This window comes from Paramormyrops kingsleyae, chromosome 22 (genome assembly GCF_048594095.1).
Source record: "Paramormyrops kingsleyae isolate MSU_618 chromosome 22, PKINGS_0.4, whole genome shotgun sequence".
NCBI classification, from domain to species: Eukaryota; Metazoa; Chordata; class Actinopteri; order Osteoglossiformes; family Mormyridae; genus Paramormyrops; species Paramormyrops kingsleyae.
The window spans coordinates 22,048,835-22,068,126 of NC_132818.1; the positions used below are offsets into that span (position 1 = coordinate 22,048,835).

The window sequence follows — 19,292 nt, forward strand, 5'->3', positions numbered from 1 at the left end:
TAACGGTCCCGTCGTTTCAGAAGATGAACAAATCGTTCGGGCAAACACTGAATAAACCCAACAAATGTTTAGATTTGTTTACATTCCAGCAAGAATTAAATATTTTATAACAACACACAGGGGGAGCAGCCCCCCCCCCGAGGCATGTTAGCTGAAGAACACCTGCGAACGTGACAGAAATACAGAGCAATGTCACAGAAGCGCTCTGTGAAAATGTGCAGGTGGGAGTTCAGCGAGAACAAAAAACCGGGACAACCCTATACCGCCCCCCCCCCCCCCAGGTTTAGAGGGATTTAAGTGACACTCAAGACTGAGGAGGAAGACAGAAAGACTCACAACAGCAAAGATCGATTTGCCCACGTTGACAGAAGGGGACAAAAAAAAAAAAAAAAATGTATCGAGCTTCTGAATCATTGCGGGAGAATGTGAGACTCGAGGTAAAAGGTGTTTATGAAAATAAAACACCCAAAATTTATTTCTACCCATCAACACTTGAGCACCACTAAAAAGTCATCTTATTAATAGCCCATTGGCAGGGAGTGGAATGAGTCCCCGCTCATCTACATCTCTCTTAGGAGTCCATGGGGCCGATTTGCAGGTAGCGGTGCGATCGCCGTGGTGACGGACGGCAGGCGCCGATGCTTATTCACGGAGGGACGCGCCGCTCGCAAAGTCAAACCAGACGCCCGAGTTTGAGCCCGGAGTTTATTTCCAGGAGAGACCGGCTGTCTGCTGTAGAATAGTGGCTTACATGCATCTTATCTGACAGGCCAGAGAGGGAGATGGGGGAGAGAGGGGGGGCATAACACAGAGGCTGATAAACAGCCCCCCCCCCCCACCTAATGCAGGTGGTGCCGTGGCAACGTGACGACACTGGGGAAGCCGGTACAGACTGGATGCTCTTTTGTAAGACAAACTCAAGGCGAGTGGTAAGTGAACACAAATAGAATATTTAACGTGACAGACCCTGCCCCCCCCTCCCCACCAGCAAAGCCCCAAAGATACTCACCAAAAGTAAACACCAGAAACACCTCCAGTGGACAAACAACGGGGGAACCTTCACCAAATAGGGCAGAACAAAAACACTCACCGTTTCTTCTTTTTTTATCAGTCAGAAATTTCCCCCCCAACAGACACCCCCCCCATTTTAAACTATTCAGTTGAAGTACCCTACTCAGAACCCCCCCCCCCTGGGATCTGAATCAACTGCCCTCAAATTCACATCTTGACTTTTTTTCCTGCCCATCAGAAGGTAATCTCCCAAAACACACCCATGCAGCAAAAAAAGGGGGCTGAAAGATGGGCTAGTGGGGGGGGGGGTGGGCAGTTCAGCATGGAAGATGCTGCCGTCACCTGACCCACATGGGACATGTGGTCTACACCACTCACACTCTCTCTCACCCCCACAGACCTCTCAGGAGCCTTAGGATCAACAGAGAACATAAAGCCTTAAAAAGCTCTAACCGCTTAAATTCCAGATCTTTGACACTTCCAGTGTTTCAGGGGCCCCTTCCAGTGCACAGCTGGACAGGAGCCTTGCAACACCAGCTGCAGTGAGCACCGTCGTCAGCGAATCAAACATCTCGCTGTGGGAGTTTGCCGATTGGCCCCAAAAGCCCAACTGAATGTCAGCGGAACACAGATCTTTCAATTCCATTTTTATTTGTACATGGTGGGGAAAAGGAGACGACTTTTTACACTATCGATATGGGCTCATACGCAAGCTGGTCTGGATGTGAGCAGCTAACATCCCTGGCAGGAACATTCAGCAGAACATCATCTCAGAACGTAAGGAGGCTTCTCACCAGGAGTCAGACGCCCCCTGGAGGTCTATGCATGAATTTGGTCCTTCTGAATAATTTAAAATTACAGCTTTTTTAAAATTTTAAAAGTCTTTTGCACAACTGTGCACTGCGAGTTCTTTAAGGCCCTTGGTATAAAATTGCACTTAAAATAAAAGAAACAGGGAAACAAAAGCGGTACCATAGTCTCAATGTTTTGTTTCCGTCAGGACGATGTTGGCCGTGACGAACAACAGGCAGGAAGTGGCCCACAGCAGCACGAAGCCCACCCAGAAGGTGTGGCGGAAGGGTGAGCCGTGCTTGTTGATGGCCTCACGGCCCAGGACGGGCTGCAGGTGGCGCCGGCTGAGCAACACTAGGCAGGCCGGGATGATGTACTGGATACCCGTGCCAGCGTAGGCACCAGTGATGCCCACCAGAGATTCCAGGTCATGCGTGCAGAAGGCCACGATGACAGGGGGCGCCAGAGTGATGAGCGGAAATACCACGCGGTCCACCACCCAGGGGTAGGTACCCCCCTCGCGGTGGAACAGCGTCTTCCAGTTGTTCCGCAGCGTGACAGCAATGATGGGGAAGTTGGTGCTGATGGTGAAGACAGGGAAGAGGCCCAGGAAGTAGCGCAGCGGCGCCATCAGCTGACAGTCGTCGGTGAAGCTCAGCGTGTACATGTCACGCAGCTGCGAACCATCGAAGCAGAAGATGGCCGTGAAGGAGAGCAGGCCGTAGAAGGCCAGGATGAGGGAGTAGTCAGCGAGCAGCATAGGGCCGAGGCGCCGTTTGTCCGAGATGGGCGTCACCAGCGAGGGCAGCGAGTGCTGGCACATGAAGGAGTATACACAGACGCCGAAGAGGTTGGGCACGCCCGAGAGCTGGGCGACGGGCGGGTGACCCTCGCCACTGCCCCTCCCGATGCGGATCAGCGCCAGGACGATCATGGTGGAGAACGCTGAAAGGCACGGGGGGGCGGAGTTAGATTTGGTGGGGGAGGGGAGCGTCATACGAGCGCCAGGTCTCCGTCATGAGAGATAAACCAGCACTGCGGATCCAGACATTCATATTTAACAAACATTCAAAGATTAAATTCTCTATGTGGTGTTTTAATGCAGGACAGTCCGGCTCAAGGAAAATAGGAAAAACAAAAAAAAAAAAAGCAGAGAAAGGAATAAATGAACAGATGAGGCGCAGGGAAAAAGAAAGGGAAACACACACACAGCCAGAGTTCTGTCAGAGCGTTCACTGAGGATCCAGTCATCAGAGTGACTGTGGAGCTGATTGCACCTGCTGGTGATCCTCTGTGAATCACAAGGTGGGCTGGGTGCTTCCCCACACACACGACTCGTGTTCCTCCTTGGCTGATTGCACCTGTGACCTTGCAGCAAACGTCTCCCCCAGGATTTGGGGTGTGGGGGGGCGGCAGATACATCTGTAAGTCTCTGCCGGGCTGCTTAACCCAAGGTGGGGCGTCTATAAATACCCGTCAGGGCAGGCGGGGGCTCGCCACACACCAGCAAGCGGGCCGGGGCCGCAGGTGCCGCGCCATTCGGGGGAGACGCTGTTGCAAGGTCACGTCCGCTAACGCCACGCCACGCCACGCCACGCCACGCCACGCCACGCCACCTGCTGCCTCAACATTACCACGGTGCGGTTCACTTCCACCTGGAGTGCCAAGTCGGACGTTACGCGGTTAAGAAAGGTGTCTCTCTATCCGCCGGATGAGCCCACAGATTATCTACGGTGCTTAGAAGGAATCCAGAGACGATTCTGCCTCTTTGTCGAGAAGAACCCATCAAACCACAAACTACCACAAATCGGTTGGCCCTTTGAAGTTGGCAACAGGGGAGAAACCCTCACCTGAATCGGAAATCATGCCCTGAAGATACAGAGGGTGGTACCAAGCCTCAGTGAGCATCACGCTTGGCTCACACCGGCAGGACTCAGGGTTCGAATCCCACATCTGATTGGTATGTGAAGAGCTACATGCCCTACTGCTCTACCGCGTGCCGGTGCTGCCTGGGATAGATCTCAGGCTCCCTCTTAGCAGATGAATGGATACACGTTCCGTAGAAGCAGAAATGGATGTACGATTCTTAGGTGTTCTGTCACTCCAGAACCAGCTGCCCCTTTTCTTTGCTATGTAGACGACCCACCTAGTCTGAACCTCCGAAAGGTCCAACTGGTGCTAAACATGGAGCACCGCACCCAGGCAGGCAGGATTGAATAAATAACAGTTCTGTCACACTTCCTGCAGCATCTTCGATAAAAGCTGTGGAACTCCTCGTTTGGTCGCCTTCCTTGAGTCCACTCCAAGAGAGCTCCTGGGCATGTTTTTAAATAAAGGATACCTGGGGTTTCTCCCAATACCAAGAACGCAAAGACCGTACTTGTGGTCTTGGCAAGATAACTTGCCTCCTGAGAATGCACCTGGGGTGCAACTGATGTATCCTTGATATTTGGAGTGGGGAAAAAATGTCCTCTGACCTTGAGTATTAGATGTGGGTTCACGAGTACGGCCAGGTAGGCCTACTCCTATTGACCAACTCCATCCTCCACAATACTGATGTTTAAGCACCAGGACAGAATGAGCAGCTTGGGGAGGTTTTTTCATTTAGCTGTTGGTCTAATGTGAGGTTTAGAAGGTTGTGGATCAACCTAAAATGATTAATTCTGTGATTTTAGACCCATTCCTTTTCTCAGAGAGGGTTTTAGTCTCTTACTCCAGACAGAAGGGCTGGTAAGACATTCTGAGGTCCTCAAAGAAGCATCTCAGGCAGTTTGTTTTTGTCTGCTTAGCACCACAGAACGCAAGCTGAAGGTTGATCAAGCTTCATTAGAATCCCACATCAAAGTGAAGTGACATTCCCTTTTCTGGCCCTCGGACAATGGTGAACAGTGAGAGGAATTACACCTTGTCAGATGTTATTTTTTTTTGTTTAACCCAACAGGAGCCAATAAAGTGACAGATGATAATTGACTTAAACCAATCAGGGACTGAGTATGCAAACCCTGTTCGGATTCTTCCAGTGTCTCACTAGAGCACTATGGGTTAGGTGAAGCCTGCTTTAAACAGCCATTTACACATGCAGTTGCATCAGAAAAAAATGCAGCAAGGTGGGGGCATGAGTCAGGGTGGGGGGGGCTGTGCTTATTCATTCCTGTCCCTAAACACTAAAACTTTAGATAGAATTTGCTTTCTGTTTCATTAATATTAATGAAGGCACCTTCCGTGCTAATTATTAAACAACTGGGCTCTGATTAAGGCACACGGTATGACAGCAGGAAGCCTTGAAATACATGACAATTTAAATTAGTTTTTTTTTTTTAAGGCTGAAACCACAAACACACACAGTAAACAAACAGTATATTCTTGTGCCACAAAATGATCCCCCAATGTCACATCATTGTCAAAAGTGATTGGTTGGCCAGCAGGTGCCCACTCAACCTGCAGGGGGCGCTCATAAAGCAAGCAGCGCCGAACCGAACGTCTGCATGTCCACATCGGCAGTGCTTATGGCCCGTGCAGCTGTCTGGACCCATACTGGGACTTAACCGATCATTTCATGTCCTCCTTCTACCTTCCTCCTTGTCATTTTGCACGGGTGGGTCACCTAACACCTGGCAAGGGACACCCTGGACAGAATGTTGGGGACCTGCTGCTTCATAGGATAGGCTCATCTAGGTGAGGGGGGACAGCTGTTCTACATACTTAAAAAACAAAAAAAAAATTAGCAAAAAGAGAACATGAAACAACAACGGCCCCCAGAGTCAAAGAAATATGAGGAACGAAAGCAAAGAGGAACAGATCAAGGAGACACAAAAAGGGGCAAGGATTCCACCTCTGATACGATTCAGGTCAGCCCTCTCTCAAAGGTACAACAGCATCACCCGCCTGCAATGTGAACCGGGCCCTCGTCCTGAGCCGCTATGCTAACAGGTGTCCACGAGAGCCTGTGTACTTCAGGCAGAAATGATTAAGGCGAGGCAGCACAGACACGATCCGGATCCATCTCAGACAGGAACACGGCCCGTGAATTTACAGAGGGAGAGAGGCAGAGTTTGGGTGGAGGCGTCCCCCCCCCCCCCGGACCATGAGCAGTCATTAGCTATGCTAATGAGAGACAGCCGCCATGACCGCCAGACAGAGTCCAGCCCCGAAAAATCCATCCCCGCTCTGCCTTCAATCACCACACTTATCAGGCCGACAGCAGCGATGCCTCATTTCGATACTGCAGGAAATGGATCTCCTCCGACCTCCGGGAGCGGGAACCAGGCTCCGGCTCAGACGCTCTGGACAGGCTGAATGATGGCTTGGGGCTGAGGTGTCTGCACCCCCCCCCCCCCCATCCCCCAAGGTGTGTGGTGAGGGACAGACACACAGACACCCCTGGGAGGGGTGGGTGAGACAGATGGAGGCGGTGCTTACCGATCCACCTCATGACAGAGGTGAGAATCTGCAGGTACTTGGTCTTCTGAGCATTGAAGAATGCAAAGGGGCCCAGTAGAAGGGTAAAGACAGCCTGGGGGGGGTAGAGAGAGAGAGCGATTCAATTAGACGCCCAATCGGATTGAGCCGCCACACGCAGAAGAAGCCGGTCAGCGTTCCCACCTGATGTGTAAACGTTTGACTGATTTGCAGCTATGGGGGGGTGCGAGTCGACGAGATTCAGGCGTGCACAACGTGAAGAATGTAGCGTGCCGAGAAGGCAGCAATCATTCACGGCGCGACATCACGAGGTGAGCTGTGCATCTACACGGGGGACGGAGACATGACAAAGAGGACGGCCCGCGACGGGACGGAGATTCCCTGAGCAGCCGCGCAGCGTCCATTAGGCCTTGGGTTCTGGGCTATAAACAGAAAGCTGTCGATACATCTCCATTTACCGCGATTCCCTTGGCCGGCTGGCCGGGGCTGGGGGGGGGATAGATATGGCCAATTGAGAGCCGGCTGTCACGGTGCTCGTACTCACAGTCACGCACCCCAGAGCCTGAAGGAGCTGAACCAGTATGAAAATCAATAAATTAAATTTACCCATTTACCCACCCGGGGGGGTGGGGGAGGAGGGACGAGGCACAATCAGAGAATGGAGCCTCTTCATCTCAGACATGATAAATTCACAATGACAGGGGCGGAGTGACTCTGCTGTCCGGACCACTGCACGGGGCCGGTATCCACTCTGTGCGTCACACAGACGCGTCACTAAAACATTTCCCCAGGTTTCACACCTGAGGACTCAGTGACCCAGGGCATCCTATGAGTCGACAGCACAGCTGTCAGAAGGTGGGATTTATGCACCAGGCCAGAGATTGGTCAGCCTCAGCGCTGGGGCTGACAGCCACTGGGAACTGCGGCAGGACTCCTGGGTGACAGAGGCCGTCCTCCTGCATATGTACTTTGATTTGAGGTACTTCTCCCAAATATTCAGAAGTTCAGTGTGGGACCAACCACTCAGTAAATCAAGCTGTGCAAGCATCTGAGGACATCTGCTTGGTGAACACAGGCACCTGGGTCAAGAGATTAAGGTGCGGTGGTCTCAGGTCAGGGTACCAATTTGGAACCTGGTGGGGAACATTCCTCAGATCTTATGGACTGGAAAGGAGCCAGACTGAGAACGTTCAGACTCGGGGTAGAAGGAAAAAAAAATAGAAATTGATCAAACTGAATAAACGTAGAGTGGCAACACACCCGACTGTCTCCATAGAAGCAGCAGACAATTGGGGAGAGAGCAGCCCAACAATCCGCAGTCTAACTACAGAGCGGCAAACTACTGTCTTGATCCTCCAGAACCAGACACCCAGCCTGCCACTGACCCCCCCCCGCTTCTCTGGACATAAAATATGTGGTGAACAAGTGTATGACGTCTCTTTAGAAACTATGTGGTAGACAGAATAAGCAGGAGATGAAAGGCCATCGATTAAAGCTCATCAGACCTTCTGTAATCTATGCAGACACGCCACGGGGAGCAGGGATTTATAGGCATCCGGAACCCCCTCCTCCCCTTTTGGGGCCATCTGTCACCCTTAAAGAGGAGTGACTCCTGGCGGAGTAAGAGAAGACCCGCATACCTACCAAACAGACCCTGTTTAGTGAGGCTGACGGCGGCTGCAGTATCTACGAGGCCTCAGAGTACGGGGCCACAGTCTGCTCGTTTTAACCTTCAATTCCACCCCCTACAGTCAGCCCCCCCCATCACGTATCGATCTTTGCGGCGGAGGTGTTAAGCGAAAGGTTTCGAAGACTGCAAGGTCACAAGCAGAGAAACAGACGCAGGACCACGGTAGCTTTCCCACTCCTCCCGCCTGGCAGGCATCTGTGCGCCGCGACCGGATTGGCTCTCGGCTCCCGCCAGCCATGAAGCCAGGGTGCGAGGCGGGGTCTGCCCAAAGCAGCCGATGTCAGTCACCTTCCCGATTTAGGAGACCCCGCTGATCCGAATCCGCATTGAGCTGCATATCCAGACGCTCGTTCGCCCGAGTTACCGGTGTAAATCGCACGCAGACGTCCCCTGCTGTCATCACAGACTGGCCCATCTGCCTGGCACGTACTTTACCCCTCGTACACATCCGGCCACTTCATTTGCAGCCAGGTTACCTTGCTAATCTGAGGTGTGGAAGTCTGTCTCCGTCAACAGCACACACACACACACACACACACACACACACACACACACACACACACACAAAAACCCTGAGCCCATCTCTCAGCTGGGGCCCAGACATCACCCACCACCCCACCAGCACAAACAGCCATAAAGCTTAATTAATCATGATTAACACCATAACAGGGATTAGCGGGCCGTAAGTGCCCCCTCTCTCCCACTCCTCGGAGTGTTTACCACGGACTCCCTGCCATGGTGCGAATGGGATGGGGTCCGCTGGAGATCCTGACCCGCACTCGGGGTGGACCTTCCAAAACGTCCCCACAGATGATTCGGCCCGGTCTCCGGCAGGGACTAAACGCAGTGTGGAGGAGCTCGTTAACCCTGCTGCGGACCAGCCTGGAAATCTGACACGGGGGAGAAGTTGTCCATCGCCTACAGGCTTCGCAGAGGGAGAGGCTACGGACGGGAATACAGCAGAAGTTGTCCATCGCCTACAGGCTTCGCAGAGGGAGAGGCTACGGACGGGAATACAGCAGAAGTTGTCCATCGCCTACAGGCTTCGCAGAGGGAGAGGCTACGGACGGGAATACAGCAGAAGTTGTCCATCGCCTACACGCTTCGCAGAGGGAGAGGCTACGGACGGGAATACAGCAGAAGTTGTCCATCGCCTACAGGCTTCGCAGAGGGAGAGGCTACGGACGGGAATACAGCAGAAGTTGTCCATCGCCTACACGCTTCGCAGAGGGAGAGGCTACGGACGGGAATACAGCAGAAGTTGTCCATCGCCTACAGGCTTCGCAGAGGGAGAGGCTACGGACGGGAATACAGCAGAAGTTGTCCATCGCCTACAGGCTTCGCAGAGGGAGAGGCTACGGACGGGAATACAGCAGAAGTTGTCCATCGCCTACAGGCTTCGCAGAGGGAGAGGCTACGGACGGGAATACAGCAGAAGTTGTCCATCGCCTACAGGCTTCGCAGAGGGAGAGGCTACGGACGGGAATACAGCAGAAGTTGTCCATCGCCTACAGGCTTCGCAGAGGGAGAGGCTACGGACGGGAATACAGCAGAAGTTGTCCATCGCCTACAGGCTTCGCAGAGGGAGAGGCTACGGACGGGAATACAGCAGAAGTTGTCCATCGCCTACAGGCTTCGCAGAGGGAGAGGCTACGGACGGGAATACAGCAGAAGTTGTCCATCGCCTACAGGCTTCGCAGAGGGAGAGGCTACGGACGGGAATACAGCAGAAGTTGTCCATCGCCTACAGGCTTCGCAGAGGGAGAGGCTACGGACGGGAATACAGCACGCCCCATTCCACGCCTCCAGGTTCCTAAACACTTAGATTTATTTATATATAAATATATTTTCCTGTTTATGCTGCCGGCAGAATGTGTTCGTATCTCTGCGCTTCGTGTCCCTTTGCTGCTGAATTTCCCCTTGAGATAAATGAACTAATGGACTGACCTACCAGCCACCGCACAATGACATGAAGCCTGGAGCCCATCCCAGTAAGCAGGGGGCGCCCGGGATGGGATGCCAGCCCAGCGCCAGAAACGGGATTCAAACCACCAACCTTAGGTGTAACCCTATAGCGCAGGAACTAAGCCAGACACGACACACACCATTGTTCCTTAAATCCATGATGTTTAAGCACATGAAGCGTCACCAAATCTGCTCTGGCTGATGTTAAACCAGGTCAGAAGGGCCCGATAACACAGGAAGATGGTGGGTGTGGGTCACAGGACACCCCAATGGCCGAGATGAGATGTGGAGCAGTCAGTGGGGTGCGAACGTCCGCCGTGTGCCGGCAGGCCATCGGACAGCCTGGACACACGCGGCGCGACATCAGGGCCTGTGTTAGGAGCAGCTGTTTATCAAAAGCAAATTACATGGCTTAGGATTTTCACACTGCGTGTGGATATTAAGGTGGGGTTGGCGGGGGGTGAGACCCATGCAAACAGAGCCCCCCCCTTCCGCCGAACCATGGGAGGCCCATTATAAACCTCACTTTCTGTTCATCTCTGCTTCCCGCCTGACTCACGGTGCAGGCTTTTTGGAGCGAGGGGGAGGCACAGGAGGAAAAATTTACAACAACCTTCGAGCTGGGGGGGGAGGAGAGGGAAGGAATGAGAAGCCGCAGCCTCTCATAAACACGGAGCCCGATGGGACACGGCAGAAACGGACTGGAAATAGATCTCTGACAAACCCCACGCCCATGACAAGGCTCAGAGGATGAGGTTGAGCAAAGCCCTCGGGGGGGGCAAGGTAAAGGGAGACAAACAGCCCCCATTTAGCAGAACCTTGGGACAACCAGTCAGGATGAACTCACATCCCACAGAGACACGCACTAAAACCCACCTGACTACAGGAGCATGACCTGTGTTTTCACCTGGGGGGGGGGGGCATCACAGCCACACACACACACACACACACACACACACACACACACACACACACATTACTGAAACGCAGCAACCTGAAAAGACAGCAAGATAACAGCGAACGTTTGCGTGTTGGTGTGTGCGAGGTCTATGGTGTGTTATAAGACCAGGACAGATGGCACCTGCAAAGGTAACCAGTCCTCATGGAGATACCTGCTGAGAGCTCAGGGGACACGGGGGCGCACGCGCACACACACACACACGCGCACGCACACACACGCACGCACGCGCACACACGCACGCACGCGCACACACACACGCGCGCACACACACACACATTCCCTCCCTCAGAAATTCCCCATAGAGTAGCTGCCCCACAGAGAAGCTGCATCATCAACATGGGGGGGGGAGGTTAGTTCCAAATTTAAAGCCGACACGACAGGACGAATCAAATCGCTTTGGGATTTTTCTGCCCTGTACGCAGGTTCAGGTCCAGCTTCGGAGTCCTACAGGGCTGCAACCTGCACACCGTCATAACAGAGCGTCGACGCAGCTGTAGCTGAGCTGCTGACCAGATAAGTACAGTCGTGGGTCCTGGGCATTCGGGGACACCCAGAATGCAACGGTGGATTCAAAATGACGGCACACTGTTTCCAGCGTTCAACCGAAGAACGAAGCCTGACCAAAGATACACCTTCAGGACGTTCCCAAGGTCTCAATTCCTCGTTTGGTCCCTTCCGGTAGAGCTGCCTAACCACCAAAGCACATGACTGACGGCACCCTTGAGGAAAAGCGGCTTGAAGAAAGTCATGACTTATTCTAGGAAGACCTGGAGCCAAAAGGAAATTTAATAAAAGGTCCAGGAGGAAAAAAAAGGACAAAAATATACAGTCGAAGAGTTTTCAGTGCCAGCAGACGAGAGAAACCAATAAATGGGGGGAAAATGACTGACAAATAAGAATTGAATTTCAGTCACACGCACTTAATCTTTTGGGTGTGTCAAAACTAATAAGCAGAGAGGGCAAAGATCGCGCGATGTGGGGGGGGGGATCTCCGGGCCCTTTAACACGCCACTGTGGGGGGGGGGGGAACAGTCGCTCATCCCGACTCCCCCTGCTCCCACAAATAAACAAACAAGCCCGCAGGGCAAACAAAGGGAAATGTGGATTATATAAAAAAACAACATAATTCCACTTTGTTAAAAGGCCGCAGGAGGCTGACTGAAGGCAAGACGAGCAGAGACACAGCTGGCAGACAGTCACTGGCTGTCCTCTGCATTTAAAGGGACAGGCCGCGGGAAACAGCAGGTTCACCCCCCCACACAGACTCAAGGGCACCAAGGACATTCTGCTTAACAGAGGGACGTAAGAGTCCACGACAGACTCAGCGGGGTCCCCCCCCAAAAGTACGAACTGGTACATTCTGCCCAAATGAATGGTCGAGCATGGCTGTATTTACAGGCCAGCCCTGTACCAAGACTGTACCAAGTGGGATGGGGTGGGGGGGGGGGGGGTGCAATTGGTGGTGTTAGACTTGGAGGGTACAAAGTGTGGTTTAGGTCCTGACGGGAGGTAGCAGGGAAAGAGAAGGAGACTCAGAGGACTGGAGGGGGGTGTTCAGGGAACGGAACTCACCAGAAAGACACGGTACGCATCCTCCCTTCGCACGGGACCCCAGCACGCCTCCGTGTCGTTGTACTTCACAACGCCGGCGCTGCAAGACAGGTTTCCGCTGCGACAGGACACAGGAGGGCATCAGAAGGGCCTAGAACACGCTAAAGGGGTGTTGACCTGACCAACTGACCTTCTGCAGGCCGTGTAAAGTCACAATTACAGCAAAAACTATGATGAAGGATTGATTGCATTACTACAGTGGACAGAGCAGCTGCGAGCCGTGGGCGCAGCGCGACAAGGCGGAAGGACCACACTGCTCTTGGGACTCTGATATTTATACTATTTACTACCAAAAGTGGCGGGATTATCCACAGCAATAAAAACATGTCTGGGAGCCAGCAGACAAGGAGATCAGAGGGGTTAGGGAGCACCGTAAAGCCACTACTGCGGGCCCTAGGGGCGGAGGTGCAGACTGGGGTGGGGGTGTGGGGGGGGGAAGAAGCACGGCTCCGGCAGCTCACCAGGCGACCTCCATCAGGGAGATGGGCACGGCCGCAGCGTAGATGGCCAGGTCTCCGTACAGGTACACGATGATGCAGATATAGAACATGTTGACACCCACTGATCAGGAGACACACACACAGACAAACACATCAGAAGGGGGCCCCCTTTAGGCACAGGAGAGCACTGCGTTTTTATAAAGATCAACCATTTGCACAAGTTTGTGCCACACAGTGAAACCTTTCATTAGTATCATTCAACCACATCATTCAATCAAGCAGGAACTACGCGACTAGTCTTCTCTTTGGGACGGGCTGCCTGATCACATGGTTAGTTAAGGTACTGGACCCATCCCAGCACGCCAGTTGAACCCACTGAAAGTTTCAGCCCAATGTTGCCCTGACCCCATTTAGAACATCCCTTCCCAGGGATGGGGGAGGAACGTCACCGAGGTGATCTCCTGAAGGCTGATGGCACTGAGGTTCCCGGCCCCTGCTGCGTGAATCTCACAGTGGACCAGCACTCCATAAAAGGCACCAGCGGGTCACATGCTAACCCGTGTGGCCGCCGCCCGTCACAGCGATTAAACCGGGGCCTGAGCAGACACTGGACGACCCACATTCGCAGTTCCTGGTGCGGCTCGATGAGCGGCAGCCTTAACGAGCTTAATGACGCAGCGCAAGCCGTGTCCTCGCACCTGCCGAGGACGCGGTAGCTGTGCATCTCTATGCCATAGCAATTAGCCTCCCCCCAGGGGCTCCGTCGGTTGGAGCGGCCTCCCTCCGAGACAGGAGTGCACCTGCCATTACTCAGATGACCCGAGTCAGGGCTCCCCCCCTGGCCTGGGGTGGAACTACACTACCATTGCAGTAATTAATCTTGTGCCTGGAGTTCCCTGCAGGAGTGCTAGTTAAGAAATAAGGAACCAGTTACACTGCTCAGTAGTGAGGTCAACCGGGGCTGTAAAGGGCCTCAGATGGATCCATGATTCAGACAGAGAGAGTTGGTGAGTGACAGCCAGTGCTGTGAAGGAAGAGTGCAGCCTTCACCTCTACTCCTATACAGAGCTAGAGACCCGGGATATAAGGAGCTAGTCATTCCTGAATGGGGGGGGGGGGATGATGGGAAGCTCATTTACGAAAGGATGAGTAGAACAGACACCATCTGGGATGCAAGACGTACAACAGCACAAACTACAAACACACAAGCAAATGCCAAAGCTGGACATCGCAACAAGAGATTGGAAGCACAAAGCAAGAGCGCCACCTTGTGGAGACCAAAACACATGGACAAAAAAAACCCATCGGTCTTATTAAAATTAATACAGACATCTGCCACAACTGCTTCTGGGTAAAGCCAGCAGACAAACTGGGTCAGTATTTGTGTGCAGGCACAGGTGGGGGGGTGGGGAGGCGACGGCTGAAGCCCAGAAGCGAGAACAGTCCGTACCCAAAAGTGGGAAGTTATCGCATTTCTGGGTCAAGGGGAGCTGCTGTCAGCTATGATCTTTCTGGGGAAGTGAGTCGTTCCACGACTCAACAGGTCAAAACGCCGTTGGCAATACCAGCCCGAAACAGAGAAGTTAGCAGCTAAGGCAATTCAACACTTTAATGATTGGAGGGGCTTGAGTGGCGGGGGGAAGCTGACCCTGGTAGCCAATTACAAATGGATGTTGTCCATCAGCAGGGCCTCGAGGACCTCCAGATGGTCCTCCTACCCTTCAGTCAACCCCAGTGCAGAGTGATCGCTGCTGCCAACAGACACCACGGGGGGTTCAGACAGAGGTTCGACACAAGAATCCCATTACCGAGAGGCGCCAACGAGACACGGCTCTCCCACACGCACCAGACACGTCTACTTCCAGACACGTCTACGTCCAGACACACATCGGTGGTCAGAAGGTGGAACTCCACACTTACAGGGGTGAGGGCTTCTCCCGGGATTTAAAAGCAGGATAACCACGAATCCACGTCGTTACCGGCCCCCAGGGGGATGCTCACCTTTATTAAAGAACATGGAGGCCATCTGTCCCATTTCCACCCTCTCCAAAATGTCAAACTGGTCCACCGACGCGGACCTTTCTGCAAGTGCAGGGAAAGACGGTAGCCAATCAGGAGGAGCTGTGAGGGTCATGTGATCCTGTGTCACAGGTTCTCAGGTTTGCAAATGACTGGCCTTATCACACACGTTTATACTCACGGACTGAGAGAATGGGCCGGGTCTCCTGTGGTTCTGACCGGCCCCTGACCATCACGTCGTCGTCAGAATAGTCTGAAGTGGAATCACTGTCGGTGATCTTTTGGGGTGGGGGGGTAAAAATCAGGTCACCGAGTTCAGCTCTAGACATGACAACTGCCATTGTTTAATCTTCAGATTTACCTCATCTTACATATGATCTATCCAAAACAGGCTACGCTTCAGATTTACACCGATGAGCCCAAATATTATGACCAGCCTCACATGAGTTGAGTAATGTTGGGTCCCTCGTACAGAAGGTGTATGTCAAGGTCTGGGATATACTAGTCAGATGGTAAGCTAATAGTAGCTGCTCGCGGTGGACTGTGTAGCCACCAATCAAACTTGTTGGTCAAACTCATCCCACAGTTGCTTGACACAGAGCTGTCCACATGATGCAACAGAAAACGGGATGAACCAGGCGATCTCCTTCCAGTGCTCCAAGGGTAACACACCCGATGCAGATAAGTATTGCAGCTAGCTATTCTGACGCTAAGTTGGCTCTAGTACTGAAATGCTACCAAGCGGCCTGATTATCTGTATCAGATGTGTTAACTTAAGGCACCTAAGTTCTGCAGGGTTGCAAACCTCCAGAAGTAGGGTTTGGTGACCACTGTCGTAGACCTTGATATGCACCATTTTTATGAGATCACCAATATTCACTTCACATGGGGGTGGTTATAATGTTTTGGCTCAACGGTGTATACATCCCATAATCAATACACAACTGGCAAAAAGCAGGCAGGAGGACCAGTATGTATGAAGTGAAAAGATCTACAGGTTTCAGTCACAGTTCAGGCCCAATCTGTGCAAAAAGAAGCCTAAATCCACGGTAAGAAAACTAACACGACCGATCAGAACATACGGAACTTGCTGCTAAGTTGAGGGTGCCCTTCAGGGGACTGTCTGACAGGGAAGACAAATTCCCAATGACCTCCAGTAACTTCCCATCCACCAAAGCAGACAATTCATCTCAGAAGCCGACAGCAGTCGATTTAACAGCCACGGAAATGTCTGACTCTTCCGAGTAATTTACAATTAAGGAAACTTCGCCTCCTCTAGGTCAGTAAGAAGAGAAGTTTCCTCTGCACCTGAAATATTGTTATCACTGTAAACCCTTCAAGAGATTCACTGCTCACTTTCCACAGCAATAGATATTCTAAAATTGGACAATATATCACTGGCTTCAAATGAGTTCAATTTGCAAAGCCACTGATCTGTATCATGCAAGGGGAAATTAATTTACGATTTTTTCCAAGTAAATATTCCCACCAGAGCTCTCTTACGCACTCATACTACCTATCTGAGGAGGTTCATATATCAAAGGTGCAAATTGGGACACTAGGAATAGCTCCCACAGAAGCAGAAGTGTAATTAACTTGGAGTTTCATGGCTAAAAACTAAATGACTTATTAAAAACCCAACAACATGCCTAAATGGTTTTTCTGCCAGAGATGACACTCCAACCCCTCCTTCAGGGACTCCCTTCAGCAGCACATCCAGCAGGGTGGAGGGCGGCCTAAGCTCCGTTTGCAGGCTTCCAAACACTCTAAGGAGGGAGCCATTTACCCGCCATAGCGGCAGCGCCTCAGCATACTTGGCCGGTGTGGGAAACAGGAAGTGCTCACCTCTTCTTGCTCCCGCCTCTTCCAGCGCAGGTGAGCGTTGGCGGAAGCCATGGCCTCAATGACAAAGGTGGTGGTCATGTAGCTACGAGGACAGAGGAACATGCTGCCTTCAACCACCATGGTAACCCGGCCAAACCGCCACTGCACTATGCATCCAAGGATGCTCTACCTGATTTCTACATTATAATGAAAATGTATCCCTAAATAAATGGATAATTAGAAAAGTTCACATTCAATTCAAATACAATTAAATATACTATTATTTCAACTTAGATTTTAACCAAAAAATGAGAGAAAATAAGTGCGCAAAACCTAAACCACTACCGCGTCACAGTCCCATACTACAGGACACGAACAACTTGCTGAGCAAAACGGCTCAACACTGACACCTGGTGGCTAAACAAGTGAACTAAAGACATAAACACCTCAGGAAAACAAAGACCCCTGGATAAGAGATTTAAATTACACCGTAATGCATAATTCACTAAACAGGGCAAGCAGGAGGTACTGCGTTTAAGAAAAAGCCCTCGTGGCTCAAAGAACATTAGCGGGAAAAGCTACTTCTGCATTTAAGCAGAAGCAAGAAGAATCATTAACAGTCAATCATTAACTGGCCATTAGTGTTTATACACGCGGACTTATTTAAAAACCCAGTGACTGTGTCAGCTGGGCCACAACAGCTATAAAGCCTTACCTCATAAACGCTAGGAAGCAGATGAGAGTCAGGCTCACTACCCAGCCGGCCGTGGCAAAGGCCTTGGGCATAGTTAGGGCCCCAGTACCTACGATCAGATTGAACATGTACACCATGCCCACCTGCACGGGGGGGGGGGGGGGAATGATCAGGACCCAAGTACAGGGAATATGTTGTGGTGTAATACGTCACAGTAAAGAAAAATTACAAAGCAACATTATATACAGTAGTAACATTTCCTAAGAGAAACAACGATTTCTTGAAAGCTTGAAAAAGTGTTTGGATCCAAAATCCAGTATGCTAAACACGAGACTATTTTGCATGCTATCCTACAGGAGCGTGTCCATTACCGATATTTCCCCATAATGACCGGAACACTGTAAGTCGAAACCTTATCAGAGCCCAGACACTCAAACCCAGCCAGCAAAGTAACATTACACATCCCAGAGATAATAATTAATGCCGTCGTCAGCAACTGCAGTTGCGAGCGGCTAACGATTCAGCAAACTCTGCAAAAACTAAACCCATCTTATATGAAATATCCGCCTCAGTCACACGTTATTTCCTTTTTCTGAGATAACTCAATTTACAGCACGCATGAAAGGATCTCCCCATATTAAGTGGCAGAGCTTTAAAGGGCACGTTTAAAGGAGGAGCTGATGAACACGTTATGGAAAAATGTGAATATTTAGTTCTACACATAACTGAGGAAAGTAGGAACAGTAATAAACCTGGTGAACTTACATAAGGAGAATACGGCTCCCCAGTCTCCGTGATGCCACCGGCCATGGCTGGCAGTTACCACGGTCGCAGAAAGGCAGTCAAAACCTAAAAGGAGTAAAATCACACAGAATTCATGGTAGTAACAGTAACGTTATATGTCAAGGGAGTTCACAACGCGGGTAGCAAGCAGGCACATGAGAGAGAGCACATGGACCGAATTCAGGCTGTAAAAAGTTACCACAGGAATCACGCCAAGAGTTGGAAACGATGAGCGGGTACACAGCTTTGAAGCTCATTCGCGTGAAACAAAGCTGATATGTCAACATTACAGTAGCAGAGGTACACCGCCGCTAACAAACCCCAAAGCCCTGCTCAGCTTCCCAGCGCGGCAGCGCCTATTTTCAGCTTCTGATCAGATAGAGATCACGTTAGTCTGGAAAAACATCACACGCCTCACCTATTCCTCCGTGCGCTGTGGGCAAACTGCAGTTCAGCTAGCAAGCTAACACAGCTACCTCAAGATATTAGCCAGCCGAAACCTAATTTCTACATCATCCCAGCAGCTTCAACCAAAAAAAGCGACTCAAGCTGCAAAGCTGAGGAAAACTGCCGCTTGCGTCGCTTCCTCCCGCGGCCTGAATCACTGTAGCACCTCCAGCAGCCGCATTACCTACGTTCGGTTCAACTGAGGCAGCGAGCGAAGTTCAGCGCGCATGCGCCAAGGCGCGTGTCATGGGACTGGGACTGGGAATGGTACGCGGCTGCGGCTGCGCATACGCGCCGTCAGAAAGCGCGCCGGCGACATCTCTGTACCTGTCATCGCGTTGGTAGGAGGTTCCTAACCTTTCGGCCAGCCTACAATGTACGCTGCTTTCCTTAATTAGACTCGCCAGAGCTGGTGATTTACGGGTCGGAGGGACTTAAATCTAAATAAAAGTAAAACCACTTTCAGCTTGGCATTCTGTGAATGAAATGATGTTACATTTATGTAATGCATAAGGAAAGTTAACAGCAGTTTTATATTGCATTTCAATACTTTTTTGAAGTTGCATATGGTTGTAAAATTAGTGTAACGTGATTTCAATCTCGCAATCTAGTCAATCTACAAAATAAGTTAATACT

At 51.4% G+C, this 19,292-nt stretch overlaps 1 protein-coding gene across 3 annotated transcripts; it reads right to left on the minus strand.

Annotated features, from left to right (window-relative positions):
* Positions 1 to 1,645: 1,645 nt before the first annotated feature.
* tmem104 (transmembrane protein 104) lies at positions 1,646 to 19,207 on the minus strand. Of its 3 annotated transcripts, none has more exons than XM_023836930.2 (10): positions 18,628 to 19,207; positions 18,192 to 18,275; positions 17,448 to 17,569; positions 16,754 to 16,835; positions 15,090 to 15,186; positions 14,891 to 14,971; positions 12,911 to 13,010; positions 12,411 to 12,507; positions 6,223 to 6,316; positions 1,646 to 2,748 (listed from the first exon to the last, which is right to left on the minus strand). In XM_023836930.2, the coding sequence occupies exons 2-10, from the start codon at positions 18,234 to 18,236 to the stop codon at positions 1,991 to 1,993; spliced, it is 1,476 nt and encodes a 491-aa protein (XP_023692698.2). In that variant the 5' UTR covers positions 18,237 to 18,275; positions 18,628 to 19,207; the 3' UTR covers positions 1,646 to 1,990. The 3 variants fall into 3 exon arrangements, with proteins under 3 accessions (XP_023692698.2, XP_023692699.2, XP_023692700.2); XM_023836931.2 differs by having other exon boundaries at positions 18,845 to 18,925; XM_023836932.2 differs by having other exon boundaries at positions 18,841 to 18,922.
* Between the last annotated feature and the right edge of the window lie 85 nt (positions 19,208 to 19,292).